We start from the raw sequence: 21,334 nt of genomic DNA, 5'->3' as shown, positions 1-21,334 counted from the left end.
AGGATTCAGAGCCCTGCCAATCACACAGGGCATTATGGGGGCACTGCCATTAATACTAGGCATCTGTGGAGCACTGCCAATCACACTGGACATCAACAGAGCACTGCCAATCACACAGGGTATCATGGAGGGCACTTCCAATCACACCAGGCATCATGGGGGCAACGCAAGCAACACCGGCCCTCAGGGGGCACTGCTAGCAACACCGGGCATTACTGTGGCACTGCGTTTATACTGGGTATTAGTGGAGCATGCCAGTTTTTTAGGGGGATCTATGAACACGGGGGCCTGGATGGCTCACCATGGCCCAAGTAGAAACGTTGGATTAAGTGTTCTATCAAGCTGTTCGGTATTGGCTGTATCTGCAGTCTGTTTACTGTTGCGTTACTGTATATACTGACAAAAACTAAATAAAATGTACCTATTAAAAATAAATTTAGAAAAGCAGGAGGAGGGAAACACTAAGATTTTGGAAACGAACCTTAATTTTGAACTGTTTACGCTCAGGTAAACTAGTTTCTCTCTGTCCACAATTACAAAAGCGACCGACCTTTCTGTACTATCCCGTGGCGCAGGTGTGGCGCTACCTGTCGAACCTGTTACACGTCAGAAACAACTGCTGTCGCTTCAAAGACTTTACTAATTTGGCCCCATTTAAAGCCAGAGGCAAAAACTAATGTAACACTGCAAAAAACACAACACACACACACACCTATTTTTTGACATTTCACTGGAAACTGCAGAATGTTACTCACTACACTCACAAAGGGCTGGAGCCCTAACAATGCATCATTCAAGACCTCCACTTCAGGAGGAAGGCTATATATCTATTCACTGAAAAACCCAAAGGTTACAGGGACGTTATAGTGAAGTTCTGAATGTGCTCGCACAAAACCACAGACATTCAGCAGTTATGATTAGCTGAAGTAACTATAACTCATGCCCCAAGGGAACTATAACTCGCGCCCTCGCCATGCACAGTTTTTCGCCTCAATAATTTTACTTTAAACGTTACAGTGATAATATCAATGACGTGATAAAAGAGTTCACGAGTCTTGTAATATGTGTGGTAATTGGCAGCACATGGCGAGGGCGCAAGTTATAGTTACCTTACCAATTGCCATTCATATGATGTCATCGACTGTATACGCTGTCCCTGGGACCTCGCATATATAGGTCGAGCAACCCAAAAAAAGTCAAGGATATCACAACACAAGAGCAGGATCCGCTGCAGGTACGTACAGCTCCATTGGGTAAACATTTTGAAGAAGAAGGTCGCTCAGAAAATGGTTTCATGTGGCAGATTAGTGACATCTTGAAACCACAACCTAGAGGAGGCAACAGCCAAACTACCCAACAGACGGGAGTGTAAATGGATTATCAGATGCCAGTTGATCAGCAATGGACTCAACACACAAGAAGAATGGAATTCTATAATAACCCTTTTTCTCATTTCCCTTACCTTCAATTACTCTCTATAATAATCCATTAATTGTTCAGTAAGGCAGGTCTTACTGACTCTATACCTCCATCAGCATGACAAACTAAGTATAAATGTCCTATGTTGTGCGTCACTCCTATATTCTAAATGTTATTCATGCAGATTACATTTCTTTTTCCCTAACCTTTTTTCTAAATTGTTATGCGATTCTCTACGTTGAGCGTCAGAATCTCTTTTAATTACCGCTATTACCATTCCATCTGTTGCCGATTGAAAATTTTGAAATGCTTGTCCACTTCTAATCAATTTAGTCCATGTTAAATATGTTGTAATGTGGGCCAAAATATCCCAGCACTACTGAGGCACATGCGCGGGAGCAAACACGGTTAGGACTCTAGTCCACACACCACGGTGCATCACACATATTCACTTCCAGGAGTTAAAAAGCATTTGCAAATGCAATAGGTCTCGCATTTACGCGAGTTTGAGCTATTGACCTTGCAAACGACAATGCCTTTTAATTTTGTTTTTAAAACATAAATGAAAGGCATGTCATTTACAATACTAATAGCTTAAACTCGCGTAAATGCGAGACCTATTGCATTACAAATGCTTGGTTACCTGTTGAGGTGGTTCTTTTAGTAACTGTTGAGGTGGTCCCTATATTACCAGTACTTTTATTACCAGTATTAATCAGCGAGATGCACACGTGTCAGGAGCCGCACTCCTGCGCTCTCCTCATCACCTCTGGCCTTCTAGAGCGCTGCACGGATGGGAGACAGGTCTTGCTGGCGCCTGGCAGCATTGACTGCCAACTATGCAGCAGATCATGTCTCTAGGGGTCCAAGTGACAACTTTCACATCTCCTTTTCAAGTAATATCATCCCTAAAGAGTCGATCAGGCTCTCCCCGGGAGACTCCCCCGTCCCCACTACACTTCCACCAGGTCTGTTGTTGTGCAGATTTACCGCCTCCAGGCAAGATGTCTGTCTGCGCGGAACTGTAGCCCCCTCCCCTCCGCAAAACCCCACTGACAGGAGGTGCAAAAGTGCAGCCAGAGGCCGAAAAAGCAACGGGAACAGAAAGAAACAAGGTCTATCAGTCTGGCTTGTTTCAGACACATGGCCATTATTGTGTTATATGTATGGATGCAACAACATAAAACTCTCAGAGGCACCCAAGTACTGCTCCGGTGGTGAGATTTGTGAAGCACAGGAGTTTCGTTTGCATACTGAAAGCCACCCCGTCAAGTACATAAGCCACGCCACTTGGAAAGAACTGCTAGTTATGCCTCTTTAGTCACTCCCCACCTTTACATCTCACTTAAAGCACCTCACATGCACCACAGCCAGTCCTGCACACACACACACACACACTCCAACTACCCCTGTGTCTCTCTCGATTGCCCCACAGCATCTCTCACATACAGTAGCAAGCCTTATATCTCTCACATGCACAGAACACCTTCTCTCACAAACACATGCTAAATTTCCCGTTATCTCCCACATACACACATGTTCACTTCACTCCCATCCCATAACATTTGTACTCTTTTGGAAGCAAGCTCGCCCACTCCCGCTCTCATGCAAACCCACTCACTCTCTTGCACACATACACACTGATTTGTCGTGCCATGATCTTTCTACAAATCCACTCACTGCTTCTCTCTCTCCCACGTCTCCGACACTCTCCCTCCCGGCATTGATGACCCTGACATTCCAATTAGCAGACTGTGAAATGTAGGGTTTCCTAATTGACACAGCCCTCCACCTACGCACTAGTCGTTAATAAAGGGCCATTAACAAGCTCAGATTCTGGCTGTCCTGGAACTACACTCGGGTTCATGGTTTTAAATACTGCCTGCCCGCAGTGAACTCTCGGATGAGGGGTCACTGTTCATCTTGGCACAACAAATATCCACTCACTCTTCTTGTGACGCTTGCTTGGTGAAGATGCTGCTGTAGCCGCCATCTGCACTGGCGCGCGACGCCGATCGATGCAATACGCTCATCCCAGAGACCAGCAGCGCGAGCTCCCCTCGCACTCAATGGAGGGACACAACAGCAGCAACAGAGAGTAAGAACCGGCGGGGAAGCAGAACTAGAAAATACCCTCACACACAGAGCAGGGGCTTACACGGGCGCAGCAGTGGAACCACCACTCACACACAAAGGATAAGGACATGTTGGGCACCAGCATGGAAAACGCCCTTCACGCAAACAGGAACAGTGAAGGAAGAGTTGACAGCAGTGAAAACATCCTTCACACAAACAAGAAAAAGGAAAGAGTTAGCCACAGTGAAAACTCTCCTCACACAAACAAAATTGAGAAAGAAGGGGTACCAGCAATGAAAAACCTCCTTACACAAACTGAATATGGAGTTAACAGCAGTGAAAATGCCCATCACACAAACAAGAACAGGGAAGGAAGAAGAGTCGGCAGCAGTGAAAACACCCCTTACACAAACAACAAGGAAAGAAGAGATAGCAACAGTGAAAACGCTCGTCACACGAACATTAAAGAAAGAGTTACAGTCACTGAAAACGCACCTTACACAATCAGATAGGGAAAGAAGAGTTACCAGCAGGGAAAATGTTCCTCACACAAACAGAAGGGCAGTGGGAGCTCGGTAATGTGCGCACTTACTGCAACAAGCATCGATCTCGTCTTTATGGTGCCATATGTTTCCAATTAAAAAACACATGGCCCCATAAAGATAAGAAAGTGCTTTGCGACAGCAGCAAAGCAGGCGACCCAGTCGGATCGGAGGAGAAAGGGCGTCCACAAAAATCTCTAATTTCCAAAGGCAGGCCACCGTTTAGCATAAACGGCGATGCCAGTCAATGGAAATGAAGAGCGGGCTTAAAGCCCTTTTCTGAAATCCCTCTCTCACAAAATTTCGCCAGCGAGCAACGCATGCGCTGCAACACAGGCGAGATCTAAAAACTCCTTCTGCACCCATACATCGTTGCAGAGTCAATCATAATACCAGAGCAACGTCCAGAGGAACAAACCAAATCAATCAATCGGCTGATCGCTGCGCAAAGTAACCTTTTAATCCCTTCTTCTTTGCAATGGGCCAGGTTGATCATTTATCCCAGGACCAGGCTGACACCATTTATAATGTCAAGCAAAGAGATCAAAACACACAGTCACTCTCGACTGGGACCCATTATATCGAGGCATTGGATTAGCCTTCAGTTAGACGTAAATGTTAAACAACAATTCCTTAATACTCATTGGTCCTTTGAACTTGTTAATAACCTCGTGCAGGGACACGACACAACTTATGTATCGTAACAGCCCGCTCCTTCTACCCTTGGGCACAAGATGTAAATAATATTTCCGGAAAATTGGGATCCATTCCGGCGGTCTTACCACGGCACACGAAGAAGCCTGTTGTGCCTTTTGGAAGTATGAATTACCCCTTTAAATAAACCCCTGCCTTGGGAGCAAGACCCTTGCCCCTAAATTGTTTTTCCTTTTATTTTCACCGGGTTAAGCCACTAATGGTGCACCTATAGATGCTATAACTTAAACTGTGCCCCTGTTACCTGGAACTTTACATACAAGTGCACCTGCCTTTAAGTAAGTGAATCTTTAACCTCGATGACTGTATTGAGTTTTTCCAATTTTGAATAGTCTTGGTCCTATATGTAATTGCGGCCGCGAGTTCTGACAGGCACCCTAAAGATGCGTTGTCTGATCCACTTTAAGAATTACCCTTTGGCAAGTTAATTAAGTGAATACAAATAAGCAGGGCCTGGACTACCTAACTCCTTGTTGTACTATATAAAATAATCAATAGGAGTTCAGTGTCTTGTTGTAGTAAAGAGTTGCATGTTTTGACCCTTTCACTCACTACAGAATCTTTTCTTAATTTTTTGGTGAGTGATGGATCGTAATATTTATGCAACAAAAAGATAAACAAGCATTTGCAATGCAACAGGTCTCGCATTTATGCGAGTTTGAGCTATTGGCATTGTAAAAGAAAATGCCTTTTATTTAGGTTTTGGTTTTTGAAACATAATAAAAAGTATTGTCATTTACAATGCCAATAAATTAAACTCGCGTAAATGCGAGACCTATTGCATTGCAAAGGCTCGTTAATTCTGCATCAAGCCTTAGAATAAACAATACGTTCAGAAGAGGCGCCCATCAGCGGACTAACCTGGGGCGTACGCCAATGATTCACATCTTAGAGTTTAAGTCTTGGACAGAGGAGATGCTCCTAGATTACTGCAAATCCCCTGATCTGTTGCTTCTGACCCGAGGGCTGGGGGGACTGGAGGTGGAAGGAGGATTATGTTAAAACAAATATCATAGTGTTCTCCCATTCATGGCCTAGACAGCACGAGCAGTCTCGCCAGCTCATGTTTTATTTTTCCTCCCGTTTGTTATCGTACTTCATTCTCATTGCCAAACCTTTTATTTAATTTATCATTAGTGCACAAGTTGGCCCAGCGAATGTTTATAATTCTATCCTGATGGCCTATTCGCCCCTGAAAAACGTGATTAGATATGCGAATCCGGTGGGCTAAGCGGAGGGGAACAGTGCATACTCCTTATAGGGTGCAACAGCTCTCTCTGCCCTCCGTAAAGATGTAAAACTATCATTGACATCCTAAAAAGGTCTGGTCTTGGGAAGCTTGTACGATGGATGGATACACGTGTATGTGTTTGGTGTTGTTTTTATTGAAAAATACAATTTTATTCTATACTTGAGACAAAAGTAGCCATCATCTAAACGTCGTGGCCATGTTCCTGCAGTAAATATTGTGGATTAAAAAAATAACTTGCTCGGGTTTAATAGAAGTACATAGGTGCTTCCTAGCAGTCAGGTGTAGTAAGAACAGGAATGGAAACTCTTCTTATTTTTAATGCAAATCACAGGAAAATAGGAGTTGCAATAGTCTAAAGAAAAAGCCCTATCCGCTTTGAGTAACTGTACTAACAACAAAACGGTATCCCTACCCGAATACAGAGCTCTCCTTTTCACCAAAGTGCTGTGTCCGATGTCCCAGAAAAGGAAGAGTTTCCTTTTCTTTTGTTAGACTTTCACCCGCTCTAGTGGTGGCACGCTTCATCCTCTGGTCTCATCCTGGTCCCTAAAACCCAGGATGGGCTCGACTATATTCCATGGCGCACTCACAATATTCTTGTGATCGGGGTACCTAAAAATATATTGAAATACCTCAGCCAACCTTTGTTTCCATTCATAAGCAGTTGTTTGGGTATAGTTAAAATATCTCGGTCTGGGATAAGGAGATTATGGTTCTCTGACCCTAATAAATCGGCGACCTGTTTCGGCCTCTACCGTGAGGCCACTTGGGTCCAGAGCTTTCATCAGGATGTCAAACATGCCACTACTATTGAGGAGAAAATTGTACTTCGTTGAAAAGGAATGCGCCTTATTGAGGCAGCGGGATATCCTTTTGTTGTTGGTTGCGATTGTAGCAGGGAAAATGCATCCCTTGGCATGGTGACTCAAGGTCTCCCCCTCCCTCCCGAGGAGTAGGGCCCCGGTATGGTCCCTGCTTCAGGTTTATTGGTTTGTTTGAATTACTGTAGCCAGACGACATGGTTTGAATACACAAGCACACAATGATGACTAAAAATAACATAGCATAAAGGATATAAAGAAAAAAGCATTGGTAAAGTAAATTATTGGCCCATCTGACCTGGAACTAAAGTTTACTTATTTTATGCGGACGTGCACATTTGGTCAAGCAAAATCCTGTCCCTGGACATGCAGGAGAGCCAACGGCTGAAGTGAGGTGCTCCATGGGCCCACGCTGTATGTGTACTGTGGTGTGTGGAAGCAAATGTGAAAGACAGCTGAACAAACCTGTAGATGAAGATTGTTGACCTAAACCCCTTTATGTATGTAGGTGTGGCTGTATTTTCTGTTTATATTTTTTAAGGATTACATTAGCCTGGCAAAACAGCTAAAGCTGTCTCGACGAGACCTCTAAAAAGATCAATATTTAAAATAGACACAGGGCAGATATCCGAATCCATACTCGAGTATTGTTTTATGGCAAAAAGCACAGTGCATATCATTTGTTAATCGATCTGGACAGTAACTAAACTGTCTCTTACTCTCGCTTTTCCCAGCCTGAGCAGGAGGAACGCAGCCCCTTACATACCAAACAAGATTTGCTGGTATCCATGGCTATTGTAGATATTAATTAGTGAGAGGAGTACCCTGGATATCGCATTGAATACCTCAACATTAAACATCCGTGTCGGACCTCTCTGTTTTTTTTGTTTTACAATTTAAGTATTGTCCATGCTTCGCAATTGTAGTTGCACCTCTTCTTCCCCAATGGGGGGAGGGAAAGTGAAAGCGGGGGATGAGCGCGCTGTGTAACACCAGCCTCCGGGGACAGGAGATGTGCACGCGTACAGAGTGCACATCTCCGGTCCGGCGCGTACAGAGTGCACATCTCCGGTCCGTACGCGTGCACATCTCCTGTATGCACGTGCCATCTCCTGTCTCTCTTCGGCACAGAAAGAGGCAACAATAGATCTCGCCAAGGCGAGCAGCGTGCATGCGCTGCGTCGCTAGGCGAGTCCTAAAAAATTAGCTGGTATTCTGCAATGAATAAATTAATTGCATTATAAATGTTGGAGGGTGTCCTGCTTTATACTTGCCTTGCTTGAGTGTGTATGTTTGAGTCCCAAATGAAAATGGATAGGACTTAATGTAAAAACTCTTCTTTTTTCTCCAAAAATGAAATTCTATGGGACCAATTGACCCCAATGAATAACTGTTCGCTCAATATTCTTAAAGTTACCGTGGGGCACGAGTTATATTTATTTGATGAGGATAGCAATTTAAAGTGCGCACAACTACTCCCAGGAGTGTCCCGACGCAAGACAGCAACGATCGGAAGATGAACTACAGAAGATTAGGCCTGCACAAAAAGCCAGGTTTTACGCTTTTTTCTTAAACATTACAGCATCATTCAGTACCCGCAGCTCCAGAGGAAGCAGATTCCAGGCTACTGACCCCAGATACGTTAGAGACCTTGCTCCGGCACGCTGAATTCTGGGGATCTCTGAAAAACATTTGTTGGCGGATGTCACCTGTCTCGTAGGACTATAGAAACCAAATCTGGCTCTGAGGTAAGAGGCCCCCGATTGATAAAGGGCATCACACACTAGAACAAGAGCCTAGAATTTGACTCTTTCCTCGATCAGCAGGAAACAAGCCAAAATCCGCGTTCTAAAGGGCACATCTAATAGGAGACGGGCAACCGCATTTGGATGACTTGGAGTCTGTCCGACCGGTACTTCTGTAACTCAAAGTATAATGCATCACATGGGACGGCGCAGCACGGAGGAATGCAAACTTGTTGACTCCTATTAGCTAGAAAAGACGTTAGCCGTCCACAGCCTGCCCAGTCACTCCAATGGCCTGACGAGGGCCCAACTTCAGCTAACCACAACTAGAACTGCTGAATTTCTATGGTTTTGTGCAAGTAGAGTCAGAACTCAACTATAAAGTCCCTGTAACCTTAGGTTTTTTAAAGTGAATTTTTATGTTTTTTTGAACTCTATTTCCTAACTATAACATCCTTGTAACCTTTGTTTTTTTTCCGTGGATTTCTATGGTTTTTAAAACGTAAAAGTATTTTAATTACTTTATGTTAATCCAACTACTGCTGCGCACAGCCTTCGGCCTACGTTTGTCACAGCACCGAATCCCACACCACACAGCCTTCGGCCGTGCATGGCAGGGTTTGGCCTACTCCCTATACACAACCAACCCTGCATCATGCATTGCCTTCAGCAGAGTTTTGTTTGCTCCTGCCAAACAGAAGCAAAACAGCTGTCTCCCGAGAGTGGGTGCCTCAGAATATAGCAGGAGTGCGGCCATCCCAAGGGCCATTATTGGCTCCGGGAGGAAGGGCTATGCGGCCTCCCTCTTTAACCAGGGCAAAAAGTGGGGTTGACCATGTCAAAAGGGGTCACATATATATATATTCATATTGTCTCTCGCTCTCTCTGTCTCTCTCTATCTATGCTTCTATGAGCCCTCTCTATGGACCCGTCTCTTCCGATGCACCCAAGAGGTAGACGCAGCTGGAAGGTTCAACTGTTCAAATGTACCTCAGTAGAACCTTCACAAGATGGTGCCTTTGCGTAGCAACAAGCTAAGTTCAACTCATCTGGTACACCACTCCAGGAAGCCCATCTAACACTAGGTCCTTAAAAAAGGGTACGCTTACACTGTGCCCCACATCAGAGCTCTGTCTCTCACATAAATATGATACGTGTATGAAACGGCTCTTTACACCACGGTGCAGTAAAGCTACAACGCATTCCCCTATATCAGCACGCCAAAACAATTCCCAGACAGGCCACTCCATAAACCTACCGCTAAACCCACTACCAAGCAAGTTCAACCCCCGACCCCCCTACATCCCCCGAGGCACACAGGAGCGTTATCATGGTCAGAGCAAATGGAACTATACAGTACATTGTAGTCTCCCTAAAATATTTCAAACTAATGCAATCTGATTCAGCACACTGTCCATGGAAATACAGCAGATCAGCTCCACATAGCAGCACTGTCAACATTCCCATGCTCCAAAAAACAGAAGTAGGCTTTCAGAGACGTCGACCATGAGAGGAACGCAAAGGCGCTTGTGCATGCATGATACGAGTGGTCTATATAGTGCTGTCGCTCTGAGGTGGTGTTAAGGCACTGAGGCGGGAGGGGATAAGGGTAAAAGAGGGAGGGAAGGATGGAACATGAGGTTGTATTATGCTGAGAGCTTCTTATGCGCGCACAGGAATAATAATTTCTAGGTGAAGTCATATTAACAGGTAATGACTGGAGTGTGTTCGATGGAAAAAGCGGAGTCACAATGATCTGGGAAATAGGCTGGTAATGTAACTCTTGTGCTCTGCAGATATGTGCATGGAGCCTGTATGGCACAAGCGGATATACAGAGAGGCACCATGGCAGCACTGTGAGGAATGAGAGCAGATTCAGTTCTGAACCTAACCTTAAAGAGGGAAGGCCCAGGACTCAATCTAACCTGCTTGCTGGAGAATCCCGGCCGCTACTTCACTTCAACGAAAGATGACTAAGAATGGCCCACCCTCCAGAGACAGGAAGAGCCTCGCCAGGCACCCGCCATAGACAGGAAGAGCCTCGCCAGGCACCCTCCATAGACAGGAAGAGCCTCGCCAGGCACCCGCCATAGACAGAAGAGCCTCGCCAGGCACCCGCCATGGACAGGAAGAGCCTCGCCAGGCACCCGCCATGGACAGGAAGAGCCTCGCCAGGCACCCGCCATAGACTTCTTTTGAGATGCTCAGGCCAGCGGCCAATTACTCAGTGCAAGAGACCCAATTCCTGCAAAGGACGGACCCTTTCCCTCAAGCTGTATGTTGCAGTGGGCGGAGCAAAATGAGAATGACAGTTCAAAAGACCAATAGATGAAGTGTGCTGATCCAAAGCCTTTCGATTTATTTTGTTTTACTACCCATGTTTAATGACACAGCTATTGGGCTCTGTGGGCCAGACCTTAAAAGGGTATTTAACTCAAAACCAGCTATAAGCTCAAGACACAGCATCCCATCAACAAATAAAATGTATGCCACAAACGCATGCTTTTCTCACACATGTACAGGTAAAGAATTATGAACTGCAACATCTGGAATAAAGCTATGAACATTTTGTCCCAGCCACACAAGCTCCCCCCTCTTACACACACTGCCCCATTAATACTGGAATACTACCCCAATGCGGCCTGTGACCCTCACGCTGAGACACAAACTAAATGTCGCTTCATGCTTGCGCCACCTTCCTGCAGCCAGAGCCGTGAGAAATCCTCGCACCCAGAGGCAGGTCCTGGGAGCTTACAGCTCATACACTTCAATGGCAAGCTGTCTCTCACACTCTCTCTGAGAGCCGACCCTTCCAGGACCACTTGGTCCAGCTCTGGGTATCTCCAGGGCTTCTACACCTACCCCCACTTTAAATAAAGGCAGACCTTAGAATCTTGAGTAGGAGCGCCAACACACCCCACACACTGCACCACACACTCCCCCTTATCTACTTGGGGCGCAGGCTCACCTTTCTTGGGGAGTCCCCGTCCCTTTCCCATGCGTGACTTCCGGTCGTGGGTCTTCCCTTTGGTACCTAGTGGGTCGACCTCAATAGGTTCCCCGGTCTCCGACAGCGACTCGCGTGTGGAGTCGCGCGAGGATGTCCTCTTCAGGCGACGCTTGGCCTTCGCCTTGATGCGCGCTTCGTGTAGCGCCTTCTCCTGCGGGGTCCAGTTCTGGTTCACGTCTCCGTCGATGATCTCCTCCTCCAGCTCCTCATCTCCAGATCCCATACTGTTCAGTTACCTAAGCGAGAAGGGCACAGCCATGAGACGGGTGGCGGCAGCGTCACCCAGAGTGGATGCGAATTCTCTGACAGCCATTAGGACTGCCTATAGCCACTCGGGCCAGTTGTGGTCCACAACCCTCTCCGGTGGGACCGGAGCGTATCAACATCTACCCTCCTTCATCACAGAGGCTCTCGGCTCCCTGGCACTCTGTGCAACAGCCAGGCATCGGCTTGGATGCCAGCAGTCAACTGCCATACACCCACCCTGGAGCAAAGTCTGCAAGGTTAGAGGAGATATATCCGGTCTTATATTTCCATGAAGAAAAAAAAAAGAAACTTTAGAAGATCAATTTCTCAATATATACATAATGTACACAGATTATGAACAAGACATTCAGAGATAAAGCGAAACAGTGTAAGAATAGTTTCACAAAAATAAAAATATACTACAATATTAATAATACTAAGAGGGCAATTAATTTGAAACTAATTTAAAGAAAAGGAACCATTTAAGCTTTTAGAAATCTAGGTTTTCAGTAAAAACAATCACAAACTGTTAATGGGAGCTTAGACCTACCATTCTGACAAAACTGCATCATTTAAGAATATATGAACATAGTCGGCAGACATTGGCATCGCTTGCATCCCTCACAATCCAAAGAGCCATCTTGAACACAGACTGCGGGTTAACATTTGTCCCGGTTAAATTCCATAGATATCGGAACCATCTTTATACGGTTTCTTTTCTGAATTAAAGGCGGTAGTTTAAAGTGAGTCTTTAGCCGTAGAATCAAGGTGACCTTTCTTAACTTACTTCTCCTTGAGAAAATATCTTTAAATTATTTCTAAGGGCCTGGTTTAGATTTCGGTGGATGGGCTACTCCATCACAATGTGACCGATATCCCGTCCCCCGAAAGAGAAATCCTATTTTGCAGCATGAATCTTTCTGGATTCACTATGCTGTGCATTATTCCGCGATCTGGTGGTTGGGTCCGGATTCGTAGTCTTTCTTTTTTTTTTTTTGTAGCCCAGGTGGGCGTCGACGTCCCACCATTTGGTGCACCTCTCGTGACGTCGTCGTGCTTTCTGCGGAAGTCCCACCTTTGGGGCGCCATCTTCAGATTTTTTTTTCCGCCGTTGAGTCTGGATCGTCATCGAGAAGCTCCAGATTTTTTAAACGAAGGAAGAAGGAAAATACGCGAGTTTTATCGAAGGAGAATTTATAGAAGACTACAGAGAAGTAGAGCATACAGCCGGGACGACGAAGAAGGAGGAGATCCTCGAAATCTTCGACGCCCATCGGAAAATGCGCACTCAGAGACTGAGCGCAATGGACAAGACACCCTTTAAATTCTGCCGTAACTGCCACCACAAGTACGCGCAGAAGGACCAACATCCGGTCTGCAACCTTTGCCTGCCGATCGACCACGAGAGCAAGGACTGCAACGCCTGCGCCGTCTTCACGCCGAAGACGCTCCGAGTGAGAGAAAGGCAGAGAAGAGCCAACTTCAACATGGAAGGCAAGGGTAAGGCCCCGTCGCTGTACGAACTGGGCCTCTCCACCGACGATGAAGACAACATCGCCGAGGGACCTGATGTCTTCACGGTCGCAGAGACCGATAAGAAAACGCCTGACAAGGTAGGAGACACGTCGAGTACGAAACCCCCGAAAGGGCCCCGAAAATCTGAGAGTGACTCGAAAGGAACACCGGCGCCGAAAATTTCAACGACCGCGAGTGGATCCAAGGACGAAAGGCCCAGCGGATCCTTCGAGAAGGACTCCCAGGTGCCGAAGGCCGCCGAGAAACAGAGTTCGTCGAAGCAGGCCCATGAGGTGGGGCATTCGGCGACAAAGGACAAGGCCGCGTCGACGCAAGCTCCGTCGAAAAGACCAGCGCTCGACGCCGAACATGCCTCCGAAATGGAGAAGAAAAAGAGAAGGCTTGAGGCGGAGATGGAGAGCATCCTTCAGAGGAAGAAGGAGTTCGATGAAAAAATTCAAAATCCCAACGAAACCGTCGACGGATGTCGTCGAGATCAAGGAACAGGAAGAGTTCGACGCCGAAGAGCAGTCGAGAGATCCTGAAGAAGACCCCTACTATGAGGGAGAAGATGAGGAAGAGGAGCAGCAGTCGATCTACGGCTCGGCGCCGTCGACGACACATAAGCTGGAATGGCAGGACATCGACACCGAAAATCCCGAAGAGCCCGTGGAGACCTATCCTTCGAGGCCTTCGCCGCCAGACGACATTGGGGCATACAACATGGTCGTCAAGAGCGCTGCAGCAGCTTTTGGCGTGAAATTGGACGAGGAGAAGCAGAAAGCAGATTTTCTACTCGAAACACTGCTCCCCATCCAGACTAGGAGCCAGTTCCACCCCATGCTCCAAAGCATAATGAACCAAGGGAAGGAGGCGTTCAAGGACTCAGGAACTTGCAGATCCATCACTCCCAGAACAGAGAAGAAATACAAGCACTCCTCACAGGACCAGCCATATATCAAAGGAACAGTCACAGCTGACTCCATCATTACGTCCACGGCCAGGAAAAGGGCCAATGTACCGGCAACCTCAGGGCCGCCTCCCGACAAGGAGAGCAGAAGGACGGACCTCACCGGGAGAAAGGTTGAGAGAAATGCGGCAATGCACTGGCGCATGGCGAACTCCAATGCCCTATTAAACAGGCACCAGTACCAGCACTGGGACGAGATGGGAGAACTAATCAAACATCTCCCCGAGCAATACCAGCAGAGCGCTTCCCATCTGGTGGAGGAAGGGAAGAATATTGCAAACGCATGCATTAAGACAGCATTGGACGGGGCAGAGACATCGAGCAGACTGATGGCTATAGGAATCACTGAAAGGAGGCAGGCCTGGCTCAGAATTTCAGGATTCAAGCAAGAGGTCCAGAACAACATACTGAACACCCCTTTTAACAGTGAGACGCTGTTCGGTGCTCCGGTGGACGAAAAACTCACCCAACTGAAGAAAGAAAATGAGACGGCAAGGTCCATCGGGGCCCTGCAATTCAGAGGGATGAGAAGAGGCACCCCAGCTCGGAGACCCTACGGAAGGAGAGGAAACCAGCCGGGAACGTCACACCAGACATTCCAGCAAGGACAGCAGGGTGAAAATCACGGCCAGCAGGGACAGCAGAAACAAAACTGGCAGTACCAGCCTCGAGGCCAGTCCTTTCGCGGTAGGGGAAACGGACGTGGCCAGAGAAGAAGAGGGGGAGACCAACCCTCATCAAAGTGACTTCGCACGAAAGAACATGCTCACCCCCAGTATACCCCGGGGGGTGAAGCACAAAGTAAGCACAGTAAGGGGGGTACACAAACCAAACGCCTACGAGCATGCAACACCAGTAGGCGGAAGACTAGGACTTTACCTTCAACAATGGCAAAAAATAACCTCAGACAAATGGATACTCAACGTCATACAGTACGGATACTGCATAGAGTTGGAGAAAAGACCTCCAAACAGGAAACCAAAGAGAAGACAACGCTCTGGTCAAGAGCTTGCTCAACTCAGGGAAGAGGTGCTACAACTACTCCAAAAGGAGGCCATAGAACCAGTGCCATGCAGAGAAAGGAACAAGGGAGTGTACTCAAACTACTTCCTGGTCCCAAAGGTGGACGAAACACTAAGACCCATCCTGGATCTACGATTCCTAAACAAATTCATAAAGACGCAAAAATTCAAGATGACATCGCTACAAGAAGTGCTACCTCAAATACGAGGCGGAGACTTCATGTCCACCGTGGATCTCAAAGATGCCTACCTGCACATCCGGATGGACAGGCGACACAAAAACCTGTTAAGGTTCAACATCAACAAAGATCACTACCGATTCACAACCCTGGCATTCGGGCTGAAGTCCGCACCAAGGGTTTTCACAAAATGCCTTGCAGCAGTAGCAGCGTACCTAAGGAGGGAAGGGATTCATGTGTATCCTTACCTAGACGACTGGCTAATCAAAGCAAGTACTCGCGACAAGTGCGAGGAGCACGCAGAGCGGGTGACAAGAACACTAACAAACCTGGGGTTCTCGATACACTGGGGGAAGTCATCAATGGAACCAGAACAGGTGAAGATCTTCCTGGGAGCGCAGATCAAAACCTTAGACAAAACGGTGATGCCCAGCGACAGGAGAACAATAGCCCTGCTGAAGGAGACGCGCCTCTACCAGAAGGGGCGAGCTCTGACAGTGAGAACAGCGAGCAAGATCATGGGCATGATGGCGTCATGCATCCACCTAGTCCCCAATGTACGGCTTCACAGGAGACCGTTCCAAGAATGGCTGCAACAGCAATGGTCTCAAGCAAACGGAAGTTGGGAGGATCTAGTGGTCGTTACGCACGCAGTGCAAGAGGAGATAGCATGGTGGAACAGGGAGAACATACCTGTAGGAAAACCCTTGACACCACCAAGCCCAACTGTGACCATCACCACAGACGCATCCCAGATAGGATGGGGAGCGCACATGAACAAGCTCAGAGTGAGGGGTCTGTGGACTCCAGAAGATGCGGTCAGACACATCAACTACCTGGAGTTGAAGACCGTACTGCTAGCCCTGAAGGCCTTCCAGAGGCAGCTATACAACCAGAAAGTGTTGATACAGACGGACAATACTACCACAATGTTCTACATCAACAAGCAGGGAGGAACACAATCGTCCCCCCTTTCCACTCTGGCGCAAGAGATTTGGAGATGGGCCATCCCACTCAAAATAGACCTGCTGGCGATACACCTACCAGGGAAGGACAATGTGGAAGCCGATTGGCTCAGCAGGCAGACCTCGGCTTCACACGAGTGGGAGCTCAATGGACAGGAAACGCAGAGGCTATTCAAAAGGTGGGGTACACCGACAATAGACCTGTTTGCAACACACCTGAATGCAAAATGCCGAAACTTCGCATCCAGACAACCAGAAAAACAATCCCAGGGGAATGCCCTATGGATAAGTTGGTCAAGGACATTTGCATACGCTTTTCCACCAATACCACTGATACACAGGGTACTCAACAAGTGCAAGACCCGCAACATGACAATGATCCTGGTGGCACCACAGTGGGCAAGACAGACATGGTACTCACAAATAGTGGAAATGGCACAGGGCCCTCCACACAAATTCGCAAAAAGAAAGGACTTTCTCTCCATGCAGAACGGAGAGGTTCTACACCCAGAGCCAGAGAGCCTCGGACTGGCAGCTTGGCTCCTGAAGACATAGAGTTTGCACACCTTAAACTACCTCCAAGCACTATGCGAGTGCTGCGGGAGGCAAGGAGACCAACAACACGAAAATGTTATGGGGAAAAGTGGAAAAGGTTCACAATGTGGTGCAGCAAAAATAAACTGCAAAATAAATTGTCAAAGGAATCAACGGTGATTAGATACCTCACACACCTTCTAAAGGCGAAACTATGCTCATCGTCGCTGAGGGTCCACCTAGCGGCGTTCGTAGCTTACACACGAGGTGAGACAGGAGGAAGCTTCTTTACGTCACGGGTAGTAAAGAGATTCCTGGAAGGGGCAAAAAGAATAGCGCCACCAAAGAGGATGCCGCCTCCGGCATGGAACCTCAACATAGTCCTGACGGAACTTATGAAGGCGCCCTTTGAGCCCATCCACAAGGCCTCCCTTCAAATGCTAACAATGAAGACAGCCTTTCTGGTGGCAATAACCTCGCTGCGCAGAGTAAGCAAGCTGCAAGCGCTAACGCTGCAAGAACCCTACATCCAGATACACAAGGACAGAGTCGTAATGAGAACGGACCCACACTTCATGCCAAAGGTGGTGTCGGCATTCCACATAAATTAGACAATTCAAATACCAAGTTTCTTTCAGAACCCAGCAACAAGCGCAGAAAGGGCACTGCACACTCTAGACGCTAGAAGAGCGGTGATGCACTACATCGAGAGAACAAAGGAGCACAGGAAAACCAAGCAGTTTTTTGTGTCCTTCGCAACGAGCTTCCTGGGTAGACCAGTGACGAAAAGCACCATCGCACGATGGATTGCACGAACAATACAATTCTGCCACAAACAGGCAGTGCAAGAACTATCCGAGGGGCCACAGGCCCACTCCACAAGGAAGAAGGGAGCAACAATTGCCTTCCTGGCAAATGCACCCATTCAAGACATATGCCTGGCGGCAACATGGGCTTCGGTGCACACGTTCACCAAGCACTACTGCGTGGATATACAGACGAACAAGGAAGCACAAGTAGGACAGAAGGTGCTCCCACATATATTCAACGACCAACGCTCATCTTCCACCCAGCCGCCACAGAGATAACAAACAGCTACAAAATCTATGCACAAACCCCTCCCAGAAGCTTGACTCAGTGCAGTTTCTTCAGGATGCATTGTGGGATGTGTAGTTGCCAAACGTGAGTGCACCATCTCGAACTTACCTGAGAGGCTGTGGGGTGAAACTGCTTCACTCCGTTTCAGCACGTCGCTCCATTTGCAACAGAGTGCTCTCCTACAATGTTTCAGATCCTACTTAGGACATTAAAAAGCGGCAATATTATGAATGGACATCGCACCTACTATAGGTAAAAATGCAAATTACTCACGTTTGGCAACTACACATCCCACAATGCATCCTGAAGAAACTGCACTGAGTCAAGCTTCTGGGAGGGGTTTGTAGAAATAAAAGATGCCTGAAATCGAAGTTACGTGAGTTTGTGATGCCATTTGTTCAAGCAAGCCCCATGAGGAAGAGGCGTGGTAGCCTTGAAACGTGTTGGGGAAACAATTTATGGCTGAAGAGAGCAGCAACATAAGGCCGGTTGGTGCGAGTGACCTTTCGAATGCTTGGGGCACTTTGGATAGATATATATATATATATATATATATATATATATATATATATATATATATATATAAATTACTTAACGCCTAGGGTAAAAAAAAAAGAATTTAAAAAAAAAGGAGAGTGTAAGGGAAAAAAGAACCCGAAGATGGCGCCCCAAAAGTGTGACTTCCGCAGGAAGCACGCCGACGTCACGAGAGGTACACCAAATGGTGGGACATCGACGCCCACCTGGGCTACATTTAAAAAAAAAAAAAAAAAAAAAAAAAAGACTACGAATCCGGACCCAACCACCAGACCGCGGAATAATGCACAGCATAGTGAATCCAGAAAGATCTTCAAGCTGCAAAACTACACCGACAGGTAAGAAACTATTCGTTATATCCTATGGGATTTATATTGCAGCGGCCGGGATACCCCTCCCTGTTGTGACAGAGTAACCCGTCCACCAAGATCTAAATCCGGCCCGAGCTCCTCGCCGGGAAGAACCGATCTGGTTTTTATTTTAGTGAATGAGATGATCTTATGTTGGTCATAAACCTCTGTTTGCAGCAGAAACCTGCTCTATCCAAGCAGCCAAACATCAAAGGGACTTCTTGGAAATACTGAACCATTTCGGTCTCTTAGAACACCCAGAAACAAGTACGTTTGTGGGAGAATAGCAACTGGAATCGGACCCTTTCTCACCCTGGGGTCAGTTATTTACTCCTGCCAGGGCTGCGGCACACTCCTGCCAGGGCTGCGGCACACTCCTGCCAGGGCTGCGGCACACTCCTGCCAGGGCTGCGGCACACTCCTGCCAGGGCTGCGGCACACTCCTGCCAGGGCTGCGGCACGGCTGGGGCACTCTCCTGCCAGGGCTGCGGCACACTCCTGCCAGGGCTGCGGCACACTCCTGCCAGGGCTGCGGCACACTCCTGCCAGGGCTGCGGCACACTCCTGCCAGGGCTGCGGCACGGCTGGGGCACTCTCCTGCCAGGGCTGCGGCACACTCCTGCCAGGGCTGCGGCACACTCCTGCCAAGGCTGCGGCACACTCCTGCCAGGGCTGCGGCACTCTCCTGCCAGGGCTGCGGCACTCTCCTGCCAGGGCTGCGGCACACTCCTGCCAGGGCTGCGGCACACTCCTGCCAGGGCTGCGGCACGGCTGGGGCACTCTCCTGCCAGGGCTGCGGCACACTCCTGCCAGGGCTGCGGCACACTCCTGCCAGGGCTGCGGCACACTCCTGCCAGGGCTGCGGCACACTCCTGCCAGGGCTGCGGCACGGCTGGGGCACTCTCCTGCCAGGGCTGCGGCACACTCCTGCCAGGGCTGCGGCACACTCCTGCCAGGGCTGCGGCACACTCCTGCCAGGGCTGGGGTACGGCTGGGGCACTCTCCTGCCAGGGCTGGGGCACTCTCCTGCCAGGGCTGGGGCACTCTCCTGCCAGGGCTGGGGTACTCTCCTGCCAGGGCTGGGGTACTTTCCCTTCCAGATCTGGAAAGGCTCACCCTCCGATATGACTCCTTCCCACAGGGCGGCGCTGTTCGCCTTGTAAAGTTCTGCATCGGGGAATAGAAGGTTTGAAATAGGAATTGAAGCCGGTGCCGCGTTGCGGTGGAGGCCGCCTCCGCGCGGTGCCTCCTCTGAAGGACATTACATTCATTCAGTGAAGGACGGCGGGGGGGGGGGGATACAAGAGCACGTGCAGGTGCAAATGTAGAGTTCCACTGACTTTTACATTCATCTTTGTGAATCGGGTCACTGGTGTTTATAAACCCTCACTCTGTCTGACCCGACACTCACGGGTTCACTTACCTCGGTCCATGGGATCTCGAGATCTCAAGCGCAGTGAGCGCTCGCGCGCACAGACGCTCCTGCAGACCGACTTTTAGTTCTTTTAGTAAACTTTTCATCGAACTTAGGAATTCTTCCCCAATATCCTCGGTCTTAAGCGACAGCGAACCCCGCCTTTGGGACGGAAAGGGTTACTTTGCCATTTTCTTACCTGTGTCGTTTGAAGGGGCCACTCAGCGTCGCAGGGATCATGTTTATTTCATATTTCGAGGTCTCCACTTGTCCCTTAAGATCACTCGTCAAATCTCTGAGGCGAACATTTGTTAAGTTCTTGTATATTGTGTCTCTCTTTAGTAGGTCTTGGTTTCTAAAGGCAGGGGGGGGGGGGGGAGTGGTTCCAGTGACGTGTAAGACAACAAACGTGGAACCGAAGGTGCCTCCCCGTCCGCGACGAGTCTCTGAAGCAATGATCGATTGTTGGGAATGTAAGGGGTGATCTTCGGAAACTTCTGGCCAGATGTAAGAGGAGACTGAGGCGCGGCCTCCCTCGGAGCACAGCATTGGGTGTCGGCTCCTCCACCGTTTCAAGAGGTTGGCTCAGCACAGAGTCAACACATGGGAACGGAGATGGGTCACTCAGGGATGGAACTAGAGATGGTAGAGACGTCAGTGCTGTGGCGTCACCCACGAGGGCACAGCGAGGCCACGTGCGTTCATGGGGCCGAGACATGCATTACAAGCCACAGTGGTGCAGTTCACAACACGTTTGAAGTGATGGACAGCCGGGACTATGCGCAGACACAAGCAGCGAAGTGTCCAAAGGTACAATGTCAGAGTGTAGAAATGGGACGCCCAGGTGACGACCAGCTGAAGAGATTATCAGGCAGGAGCGGGTGTCCCCAGAAAAGGAGACTTGTACATTAGGCCACTCTGAATG

General features: G+C 48.3%; 1 protein-coding gene across 3 annotated transcripts in view; it reads right to left on the bottom strand.

The window, feature by feature from the left end:
• The window catches only part of LOC146863482 (programmed cell death protein 4-like), a 145,902-nt gene that overhangs the window by 82,672 nt on the left and 41,896 nt on the right, over positions 1–21,334 (bottom strand). For 2 of the 3 annotated variants that reach the window (XM_085642909.1, XM_085642910.1), the window contains exon 3: positions 11,538–11,815. In XM_085642909.1, coding sequence (XP_085499035.1) covers positions 11,538–11,802 — 265 coding nt within the window. In that variant the 5' untranslated portion in view covers positions 11,803–11,815. Of the gene's footprint in view, positions 1–11,537; positions 11,816–20,608; positions 20,739–21,334 lie in introns of those variants that run through there. The other variant, XM_085642911.1, reaches the window with a different exon arrangement.

The sequence above is a fragment of the Triturus cristatus genome, chromosome 2_2, assembly GCF_964204655.1.
Source record: "Triturus cristatus chromosome 2_2, aTriCri1.1, whole genome shotgun sequence".
Lineage (NCBI taxonomy): Eukaryota > Metazoa > Chordata > Amphibia > Caudata > Salamandridae > Triturus > Triturus cristatus.
Note: the sequence above shows the minus strand (reverse complement) of the source record. Positions and strands in the feature narration are given on the sequence as shown.